Raw genomic sequence first — 12150 nt, 5'->3', positions numbered from 1 at the left:
ATGAGATGAGTCAAATAATACGAGAATAGAAAACCGCTGAGGTAAAACACGGAGTCTTACCTGAGAGGGTTTTTAGTCCATGATCGTCCAGCTGCCTCTACATGAGACATTGAGGTAGACTGAGTCAGTGAGCCTGATGACACCAAGATGCACAAAAAACACAGACTAATGTTAATGGATGGATGAACACACTTCGGGCTGAAACGCATGCGTTTCACAAGTACATTCCAGTGACGCACAATACAGCGATGGTGAAACAACAACATGTAATAAGAGCCGAGACTGGATTATGTTTAAGCTTACCTGGAATTGGTGTGGCAGGGGTTATTGGCAAGAATGGCTTTTTAAATAAAGAAGGAGAGCTGAAAAACAAGACAAACACAAATATTAATTGTTAGCTTCATTGCAACAGAAAAACACACTTACAGAAGTAAAAATTGTATGTATGTTGGCCACTGGGTGCCCATATACCTGCTGCCTGAACCACAGTTCACACTTTCTGTCCTTCCAGAGGACTCTGAGGGGAAAAAAGCATCATATGAGTTATATTCTGCTGGGCCTTTTCCTTCCACAACTTCAAAAGATTTCTATAAAAGACCATTAGAAGAATACTCCAAAGTTTAATACTTAAATGTACATGTGATTATCTGATTATCACTAAAAAAACAATAATGATTTATGGTGCAAAGGACTTTTATTCAAATGCTTTTCACACTACACTACACACACTGTTGTAGACCCGTCTCTAACCTGTGAGCTCGCTGGTGTTCAGAGGCTGAACAAACTCTGGCTTTGACACTTCGAACCAATGCAAAAGCTCTGCCAGAAAGCTCAGCATATTCACCTGTACATCAAATAATTACCACAATTAGACATAAAAAGACATGCAAATCTACGACGCAGTTTAAAATGTTACGAAAATCGAAGAATACGAGACTAAATTGGCAGCAATACGAGAATAAATACGACATTTCTTTTTAAATAAAGTCGTAGCATTACAAGAATTAAGTCAAACTTACAAAAATAAAGTCGTAGCATTACGAGATTAAAGTGAAAATGCTCTTGAGGAAAACAGAATTGCGAGAAAAGTTTCACTGCTTTGCATAAAATAGATGTGTAGGATCTGCATAAAGAGGCGCTCATGGGGTTCGCCCAGTTCTGACGTTCTCTTTGCCAGGAATTCATAGTGCAGCAGAAGACAAACTCAAATCTGTTCTCTCTGAGGAAGTGGCTGAGTGCACCCTAAAAGGGACGGTACCACTTTGAGAAGACTCTATTTAAGCTCTGTGTACTTCTTTTCTAATCTTCTTTCTGAACTTCTTACTTCTTTTCGTAAATTTTTGTTTATTTTTTAGAAAATCGCAAATTTAATCTCGTATTACTCCAACTTCATTCTCGTAAATTTTACTTAATTCTCAAAATATTACGACTTTATTCGCTACATTTTTGCTACGATTTTATTCTCGCAATCTAATATGTGCAATTTTTTTAAGATGCTGCTAAAATGCTGTCGTACAAAACACTACATGAGCAGATAATAGTGTACCTGTAATTCAGGTGGACTGTAGAGCATATCCTCCAGCACCAGAGGGCAGCAGCTTTTCAAACAACTTTCACAGAACTCACGAATAAGCTGGAGATTATAAAGACTGTCAGCCAATGACATGGATTCCTTCATACAAACATCTGAGAGAGGGGGAGCGAGAACAAGTGAGACCATGGTTAAAAAATAAAACAAAACAGAGAAACATGCTAAAGGATAAATATAAGAAAAGGTTAGCATAAATATTAACACAAAGTTGAATGCCTTAGATTAAGTCTGTTCAAGTCTGAACTTTGACCTGAGTTTGACTGGGCTGAGCGAAAGTTATAAATAATGACAAAATGTGTACCCAGAGATCCAGCTGTGTGTTCTTACCTTCTAAACGCAGCAGGCCAGGACAGTAGTAGTGTATGACGGCAGCTATGGCACAGCCATTCGAGAGATCCTTCACTTCATTCACGACAGGAAAACAGGGCTTGATCTTAGACAGCAGCTTATCCTTCCTGTACCGGAGCTGCACACGACACGACAGGAATGGGGGGGGAGAGGAGGGTGTTTGTGGGAGTCCATGCATGCTTCCTCGAATAAGTTCTCGTTATCTGGAGTTGTGTTTGAAATGGCGTACTTTGGATATTTTTAATATAATAAATGTCGATATTCTTCGACGTGCCAATTGAAAGTCGTTGAACAAGCGAAGTTCCTTAGACTACCTCTAGGAGGGGTGGTGAAAGATCTGACATAGATGAAGACTTTTCCAGAAATCAATAGCAAGTAGTCAACAAAACGTCTGTTTAACGTTTATTAAAACCAAGGAGATGACCACTGATTTTAAGTTTAGGAGGAAATCTATCCAGTATAAGCAAACACGTGTTCAGAGTGGGGAGTGTTAAACACCACAAGTGTTTGGGATAAACTCATTTTGGGATGAAGGTCATTTAATGTGGATAAAATATTGATGTGTCTGTTCAACAGATTCTACATTAAGTCGTCATTATCTCTTTCACTGCTGTGTTTGTGAAAAACAAAAATAGTCTTGCGAGGATTGTTAACCAGGGAAGTAGTAGGTGACTATGACCCAGTTATATCATAGACAGATTTTGGGTGAAGCCCAGAGCATGTTAGATGATTCCCACCCTATGTATCATGAGTTTCACGTCCTCCCTTCTGGCATTCGGTATAAAACTTCTATTAGTAAAACAAATCGTTTCCGACATTCATTTAATCCTCTCAGCTGTTAAGCTTTTTAATGTAAATACCTCTTGGGAAATTGTGTGTTTGTGTATTGTGTGTCTGAGGTGTTTTAAATGTCTCGGAAATAAAGATGAACTGAACTGACTGCTGATGTGTCTAGCAAAAGGGTTTTGCTCTGATTTTGTTCTGAAGGTCAAACAAAAGCATGGAAACACCGGGATTATTATGTAGTGAGCAAATCGTGGAGGAACTCGCTCATCTTCTCCTCCTCCTTCGTTCATGGTCACGTGTGTGTCTATTATTATCATCCAGACACCTCTAAAAATGACACAGATGTGTAAGGGGGAGGAGTTAACACATCATCGTCGTGTGTAATTTATTTGTTCGTGAATAATACATGAATTAGAAACCAAACCAACACTACTATATACATCATATGATCAAAAGTTCCAGACGTATTTGGTTCTTCCCCCAAACTAGGAGACACAAAACTGTTCCAGCATGAAAAGATACCTGTTCACTAAGCCAGCTGCATGAAGATATGCTTTATATGGGTTGGAATGGAAGATCTAAAGTGGTCTGCTACAGATCTCTGACCTCAACCCTATTGAACACCTAAAACGCTGACTGCACCCCAGGCCTCCTCACCTCACCTACATCACTACCTGACTTTGCTAACACATTTGCGGCTGAATAGATCTCAAACAAATCTCCACAAAATCCAGTGGAACATCTTCCCAGAAGAGTGGAGCTTATTATAATAGCAACAACAGCAAATTGGGGGCAAAATAAGGACTGGGATGTTCAAAAAGCACATCCCAATCTTCTGGCCAGGTGTCCACAAACTTTTGTCAATGCAGTGCACCTTTTTTTTTTTTTTAGAAGGGGTGATCATGATAATTAGAACAGATCAAACCACCGATATCTCGGCCAGACCCTTGTGTACAGTACGCCATTTCACTCAGAACTATGTATCAGTTACAATATAATTCATCCACATAGTTTTATATCCAAGAAAGAAAAAAAAACATGAGGGAAATCAGAAATTAGCAGAACTAACACACACACACATGCACACAAGAGCAGGTTTAACCTGGGACAAAAAATTCTTGTTTATTTAAATTATGTAATTAAATAATTGCATTCATTTAATTAAATAAATCCAGTGCAAGAGTGAGAGTCTATGCAGGGCACCTCAGCCAAACACAGTGAGAACGAGGTCGGCTGAGATGAGGAACAAACAGCGAGGACATTGTTAGAGGAAAGTGGGACAAGCGGGGACTCGGGAGAGAGGAGACGAGCTCTGAACAGAGGTGGCTGTGTGAAAAGCCCACACCTGATATGCCAACGGAATCTACATTTACTCTGATCTCCTTCGTATGGCAACATCAAGTCTAAATAAATCCACTTCGCTCATGCAGAGTCGTTCTACAGCGTGTGAGTTTCTTCATGAGCTTTAATTGAATCCAGTTATAAAAAGGGTGTGTGCTTGACACCTCTCTGCCGAACCGTCTGTACTTTATTAAATGATGGCCAGCCGATTACCGACTTCACGCTCGACAACAGAGAACCGGTCGGGGGATAAAAGAATGGCAGGATGAAAGACGACGAGCGAGCGAGATAGACTTACAGGAACAAGTTTCCAGTACCAGCGGGTGGGACACTGCACGAGATGAGAGAAGCGGGTAGACAGAGGAAAAACAGAAGCACACAAAAGAGCACAGAAGAAAGCCATTAAATCCACCCGAGTGGGTTCAAATGGAAAGAGCAGGACAGAAGAAGGAGAAGAAGAAGAAGAAGAAGAGACATTATTATAACTAAACATAACCTGTCAAATTGTCTTACCGAGGCCTGAACTGGCTGTGGCTCTGTACTCTGCTGGGTTTGGTCGCTCTCTGTGCGGTTCTTCAGCTTCTCGTTTAACTGTTAAAAATAAATGGATTAAGTGAATATTAAGTGTATATATATATATATATATATATATATATATATATATATATATATATATATATATATATATATATATATACACACACACACACACACACACACACACACACACACACACACACACACACACACACACGAAAAATCTCCAACTAAATAAAACACAGAACAAAAGTTCTAAACTAAACATGACATTACATGCATTAGATTCAACATTTTAAACAACTGGTTTTTTTGTGTCTGAACTTGAAATTTTGTTTTACCTCAATAATAAAAACCTTTATTTAAAAACTGTGTTGTGTTTACTTGTGTTATCTTTTACTAATATTTAAATTAGTTTGATGATCTGAAACGTGTGACAAACAAAGTATGAGAAACATGCAAAAAAATAAGAAATCAGGAAGGGGGCAAACACTTTTTCACACCACTGTATAGACATAGGCAGGCAGACAGGCAAGCAGGCAAAAGAAACAAAGTCTCTGTTGGTTTAAGGATCAAAATAAATCAATCAATCAACCTTATTGCTAATTGAGAGAGACAGATTGACAGACAATCAGACATTAAGACGGAAAATCAGACACAGACAGACAGATGGAAAATCAGACGGGCAGTCAGATATTTGTCCATGAAGATGGGTTTATTATAGTGAAATATTATGCAGATTCATATGCTAAATGAATTAAAATATCAGTAATAAATTTGGGTAGATAAATGGAAATTAGTCTGAAACCTCAGATGTTTTATTTTGTAATGTTTGTCCTGAATATGGCAATATGACTATTTTCAAACTTCAAAGCAACAGAAGCTTTAAAAACTCAAACTCCAGACATTTCGTACAGAAGACAGTATCAGTATTTATTTTCCAATAAATGAAAGCATGTATCCCTCTACAGTCCAGTCGTAACTGTATTTATGCTCGGGTGTGGATCAACTGACTGTCTGTTCCCATTATAGTCCTCATAGACACATAAAAACAGGTAAATCATGTGCATTAGCGTGAGTGTTCGAGTTGCATAATTGTAATGGTCACGAGTTTGTCGAGGCCCAGTCGGAGCACGGCTCGTTTTTATGTGTCGTTTCTCAACACGGAGATCAGTGAGCCTGTGCAATTGTTCTGCTCGAACTCTTTACACCTGATCTACTATAATCCAGAGTTGTGGAATGTTGGCTTTCTGGATGAGACCTGTTTTAACTGCAGAAATAGAGTTATGAAAGCCAGATTCGGGACTGTGTAGTGTAGCCAGAAATGGCAGAGAAATGGCAAAATCTCATACTCCTGTAAATCAGAGCTACCAGTCAATCACAATCCTCTGTGAGCGATTGTATGTGGAAGATGGCAGATAGCGTTTTCCTTCGCTAATCCTTTATGCTTCTCTGTAATGCAGCATGAGCAGCTGTCTTTTTTAAATGCTGTCAATTCATTTAGTTTGGCCTGTGAGGTCATCAGAAATCGCATATGATTGTACATGCTGGACGCTGATATACTACATGGACAAAAGTTTGCGGTCACCTGACCATAAGACTGGTATGTGTTTTTCGACATCCTATTCCGCATTTAATTCCCATTTGCTGTTATAATAACCTCCACTGTTCTGGGAAGACGTTCCACTAGATTTTGGAGTTTGCTTGTGGAAAAGTGAGGAGGCCTGGGATGCAGCGAGGGTTCCAATGGCCACTCAAGATCTTTGACTCTAATCTATGTAAACTATATCTTCATGGGATTTGATCCTTGGAACCCTTGGGGATGTGCCTCCAAGTTTAGGCTAACAATTTGGGGAAAACCACATACGGCAGGAACAATCAGGTGTCCCAATACTTTTGTCCATATAGTGTAGCTGTTGAGAAATTGTTTGGTGTGTGGAAAGAGGGAAAAATGTCTTAGCAGTTAGGGGCCGTAAAATGAAGTACGTTTCTTGGTTTAAGAGAAAAGAAAATGGAAAAACTATTTATAAAACAGCAACAACTTTATTTATACATATATACAGTAGGGTACCGTCAGTTTGTTGTCCTATGTGCAGTAACGTGTTTTTCTGTAGAAGGCTGGGTGTGAAAGAGGTGTGTATCGTGTGTGTGTGTGTGTGTGTGTATATATGAATTGATGTAGAATGATGCTGTCAGGTTTGTCAAATTGGTGCACTTCAGTTGTCACTAGTATGTTCTGTATGAGGTATGTGTGAGGTTTTGTAACCTCTAAGTGACTTGTGTTTAACACAGTGTGTGTGTATACGTTATGTTTTGTAAAAGGTAAATTGTGTGTGTGTGTGTGTGAGAGAGAGAGATTGTGAAAGTGTTACACACTCACAGTGTTGACCCAGTGCAGCAACGTTCTCTCCCAGTCATCTTTTCCCCCGAGTCGCTCGACTCCTCCGCTTGCCCTCACCGTCTCCATGGCTCCCACCGCCATTAAAGCATCCATCACTGCTAAGTGGGCGCTCTGAGCCAATCACAGAGAGAGGAAGAACGACTGTCAGAACACGGATGAAACACAGCCACCATTAAGGCCATCAAGCCATTACAATTCATGCAATAAAGCAGAGCACGGACGTTCAAACCGCATAGCTTTTGCTAATGCAGGGAGTGTGGAGGGACGGAGGAACCAGAATACATAACCACCAGGTGGCTCAAGGGTGAAATAGCTAATTGTTTATTATTAAAGTGCAGGTAGGAAAATGCATTTAGCAGACACCCTTATTACAGTTAAGGGCCTTGCTCAAGGGCCTAGCAGCTTAGTGGCAGCTTAGTGGTGCAGGGATTTAAACTCATGACCTGATTAGAAGTCCAACATCTGTTTGAGGAGGTGGTAGCTGAGTAGTTAAGGTGCTGGATTAATGATTGGAAGATCAGGTGGGTTCAAACCCTGGTATCGCCAAGCTGCCACTGTTGGGGGCCCTTGAGCAACCTTAAACGTCTGTGCTCCAGGGGTGCTGCATCATGGCTGATCCCGCACTCTGACCCCAGTGCAAAAAAACGACATGTGACGAGTATAAAGCTGAGCAACTCTTATTACAGTTGATGTTTGTCAGTTCCAACGTAGATCAAGTGATTTCATTAACAATATGTTGCTCTGAATAACAGAAAATTTAAAAATTTAATCAGACATAAAACATACCACTGAAACATGCTCTTTACATCCTCTATACATGCTCGACTGGACCCTCAATCTTTCAAAGAACAAGGAAGATACGCTTCAAAACTCGTCAAACTTCCACTTGATGTCCAAACAGCTGAGTCTCTAGCGGTCTTCAAGACCAAGACCTCTTTTTATCTATTTTCTCTCCCAACAGAGTTTTAGACAGACTATATTCTTAATCTGTGTCCTATTGTAATAATAAGAACAAGAACAAATATATCAAAGGAAACTTCAAAGCACTGCTGTAAGTCACTCTGGATTCGCCAATTGCCAAAAATTTTAAAGGTTTTGATAACCGCATAAACTCTTCCTGCTAATTTCTTAGCGTTTGGGTATCTTTAAATCCAGATCTGCACCAACATGTTTTCTTCACGTCGACCACGAAGCATTTCCATATGTCTTTGTAGATAAGAGCGTCTGCTCAATGTAAATGTAAACAGACAGATGGTGAAAGAGCGGGATATTAAACTGTGTTTGTATTTACGTGCTGTGTTTCACAATGTGAAGTACGAAGCAGCTGCTATCGCTCTCAGTGCAATAGATCAATACTGGATTGGAAGCGTTCAGCTTCGTGGGCTTTCCAGCAGGACTTCAGCTTTCTCTTTGTCGCTAAATTATTATGGCATGACTCATCTTTGGTTCAGACTTGCAAATAAATTTCCTGGCAAAAAAAACTACCCTCGAACCTCTTGTCTGGATCTGCGGAGTCACGGGGGGGTGTACAGACTTATGCTCCTCCTTTTCTAATAATAACAACAAAAATGTACATTAAATTCGAGTGTCTGGTCACGACTGCACCTGACATGAATCAGAAACACGACCTCTCGTGTCCTGAGGCTGTTATTCCTCCTCCTCTCATCCTCCCACCCCATTAGGCTGAGAGAGAGAGAGAGAGAGAGAGAGAGAGAGAGAGAGAGAGAGAAAGAGCCTCATTAATACACCATGTCAACATTAGTAGATCAGACCGGGAGAGCTTCTTTAGTCCTGATAAGGTGGTTAGAGATTTAAACACAGGCTCTGCTCCCGGTTCACACACACCACTAATGCACATCGGATCAAAAAGGAGTCAAGCTGGTGCTTCACACTTTGACCAGGAAGTGTAACGGCTGACTCAGCAAAAACACTAAATGGTCAGGTGACATTCTCACACTAGGTTTGCGTGATCAATATATACGTAATTTATATATTTTGTTTTATATATATATATATATATATATATATATATATATATATATATATATATATATATATATTTATACACGCACACAAACACACACACACACAGGTAGTAATGTGTGAACTATACAATATATATATGCATGTGGACGAGCACAGGTTCACGAGTGGTGGGCGGAGCACATACAATTGTACGTTTAAAATAATGTGTAAAATATTTGTACAATTTTGTGTTACCGTTATCATCATTGTAAACTAAGTCGGATCGTCGTAACTCCAGGATCATCTGTATATGTATATTGCTTTCTATAACAGCAGCTCTGCCAGAAGATCCAGTTACAGGGCAAATCGCATTATCGTTTCTATAGCGACTCGTATAAACCCAATAATACACTGCTGCTATGTAACAATGAAAAATAGATTATCTTTGACATCCCCCATTTGCTGTTATAATAACCTCGACTCTTCTAGGAAAATGTTCCACTAGATTTAGTGTGTGCTTGTGGAGATGTGTGTAAAAGTCATTCATTTACAGCGGTGTTAGTAAAGTCAGGTACTGATGTAGGTGAGGTAAGGAGGCCTGGGGCTTTGTGTTCAGGGGGATTGTGATGCTGGAACAGGTTTGGGTCTCCGAGTTCACATGAGAGGGATAATTTAATTCCACATCCAGAGACCTCCAAGAAGAATCACATAGACGGAGAAGTCAGGTGTCCCAAAACTTTTGTTCATACAGTATAGATTTAAGCTTATTTTTTAGAATGATTTAAACTGATAGCTTATACATTATGAATCACATAGTGGATCAAAGAACCTCCTCGAGTCACGAAGAACCTCCAGCTTTCCGCCACTAACTGCAATGAACAGGTGAATGAAGTGAAACGCTGAGTGAAAAGCTTATCTTGGATCAGGTCGGTTCCTTGGAGGCGTTTCTTACAAGCTAGCATTTGCAAACAAGTTTTCAAGGACAACCCTGTGAATTTCCTACAGCGGTTAATGCTGTGCCAAGTGCTGGAGTCTGAGAATAGCCGATCGTTTCTAGTGGGCTGGAGGACGGCCAGAGGTTTACTGCACCCGCTTCCTTTCCAGAAAATAAAACAAATCTAAAAGCACGAAAAAGTTGTGCAGCATGGCGTGTTATGTGTACCGAGGTATAGGTACACACTTGACCGTATCCTGCTTCGCCACACACACACACACACACACACACACACACACACACACACACACACACACACACACACACACACACACACACACAGTGACTCTGGTATAATCATTAACCATGTTCACTGCAGGAGCAGGTCAGAAGAACACATTCCTCAGCAATCGGCATAAACCCATGTTTCCTTTTACAGTAGCTTTAAATGACACACACAAACACACACATACACACACACACACACACACACACACCATTTTGTGTGTGACCATTACACTGGTCAAGCTGCACATTCGAGTGGTGTCACCAGCTGACAGTTCAACTCTGGTCCCGCTCTGGGATTCTGGGACGAGCGATCAATCCAGAGGTTATACTGCATTAAACAGACTCACTCAAAGACTGGGGTTACACTGGCAAATCAAACTGGAAAATACTTTTGGAATTCCAATGGAAAGAGAGCTGGTCAGCCACGGAGCAGTTTTGAGTTTGTAGTGGCAAATAACATTTTTATAGGCCTAATTATTCCTTGATTTGGAATGATGGAAACCTTAATAAACCTGAATAATACACTAAAAATGTGTTATTGGAAAATGAGCAACAATTACATATAATAATGTGGCCAGACTCGATGCAGGTTTACTGTTTCCTCCCGGAATTCAATTATTTTCGTATAACAGCAAACACTTTGTGTTTTATTTCAAAGTTCTGCTTAAACCACGCAATTTGTTAATGATTGAATTATAATATTTTTATCAATGAATCACTAGAAAAAACAAAAAAAAAAAACACTATCATTCATTTTGTATACACCGATCAGGCATAACATTATGACCACCTGCCTAATAATTTTTTGTCTCTCTTTTGCTGCCAAAACAATCAACAAACATCATGAACTTCTTCAGCATTTTGAGCTACAGGAGCTCGTCTGTTGGATCGGACCACACGGACCAGCCTTCGCTATTCAACGTGCATCAATGAGCCCCGGCCGCCCACGACCCTGTCGCCGGATCACCACTGTTCCTTTCTTGGAGCACTTTTGATAGACCACTGCAGACCAGAACATCCCACAAGAGCTGCAGTTTTGGAGATGCTCTGACCCAGACGTCTAGATTTGTGAAACTCCCTCCAATCTTTACGCTTACACATTTTTCCTGCTTCTAACATCAACTTTGAGGACAAAATGTTCACTTGCTGCCTAATAAATATCTCCACTCACTAACAGGTGCCATGATGAAGAGATCATCAGTGTCCTTCATGTCACTAGTCATAATGTTATAAATGTCAGAATGTTATGTCTGATCAGTGTATATACGTAAAGTTAAGACCAAAAGAGAAACCACAACCTCAGACTTGTCACTGCTACCGGAGACTACTGTACTCTCTGGGAACTTGGAGTATAAGATCGGAGTACACACACACACACACACACACACACACACACACACACACACACACACACACACACACACACACACACACACACACACACAAACTCATAGCTAGGGGTGATTTTTCATAATCAGTTTCTCAACAAACGCCTTTGAGAGGTGTGAGGAAACGAGATAACTCTGAGAAAACCCACAAGGACACGAGGAGAAGATGTAAAATTCAACACAAACAGTAACTCAAGTGTTGGACTGAAGGGTTACAGAAATTTAGTGTATTTTTATTATTTAAACAGATAAAAATACAAGGAAGTGGCAGCACTTGACTACTAATCAAGAGGTGGTGAGTTCAAATCACAGAACTGCCAAACTGCCACGGCTCTTCATTGTCAATGCGAGTCACTATGAATAAAGGCGTCTTCCAAATGCTTTGTCGAAATGGGACAACAACAGGAAACAATTAAACGACTGGTAAAACGAGAACACATTTTTTAAACATCCGATGTGGTACAAAGATGTGAAGTGTCTGATGATTCAAGTCAATATTCACATGTCCGTGTCCTTATAACTGAAGTGAACATCCAAAATGAACATTACTAATCCGCTCCTGAACTTCTGC

The 12150-nt window shown here is 40.1% G+C and overlaps 1 protein-coding gene across 4 annotated transcripts in view; it reads right to left on the bottom strand.

The window, feature by feature from the left end:
* Window positions 1-12150, bottom strand: part of camsap3 (calmodulin regulated spectrin-associated protein family, member 3) — a 45182-nt gene that overhangs the window by 5943 nt on the left and 27089 nt on the right. For 3 of the 4 annotated variants that reach the window (XM_046834738.1, XM_046834739.1, XM_046834737.1), the window contains exons 3-11: window positions 6984-7115; window positions 4580-4657; window positions 4365-4397; window positions 1919-2057; window positions 1547-1686; window positions 751-844; window positions 472-517; window positions 304-362; window positions 61-133 (exon numbers count right to left, since the gene is read on the bottom strand). In XM_046834738.1, coding sequence (XP_046690694.1) covers window positions 61-133; window positions 304-362; window positions 472-517; window positions 751-844; window positions 1547-1686; window positions 1919-2057; window positions 4365-4397; window positions 4580-4657; window positions 6984-7115 — 794 coding nt within the window. The remainder of the gene's footprint in view (window positions 1-60; window positions 134-303; window positions 363-471; window positions 518-750; window positions 845-1546; window positions 1687-1918; window positions 2058-4364; window positions 4398-4579; window positions 4658-6983; window positions 7116-12150) is intronic. The other variant, XM_046834740.1, reaches the window with a different exon arrangement.

Source organism: Silurus meridionalis, chromosome 22 (assembly GCF_014805685.1).
Source record: "Silurus meridionalis isolate SWU-2019-XX chromosome 22, ASM1480568v1, whole genome shotgun sequence".
Lineage (NCBI taxonomy): Eukaryota > Metazoa > Chordata > Actinopteri > Siluriformes > Siluridae > Silurus > Silurus meridionalis.
Note: the sequence above shows the minus strand (reverse complement) of the source record. Positions and strands in the feature narration are given on the sequence as shown.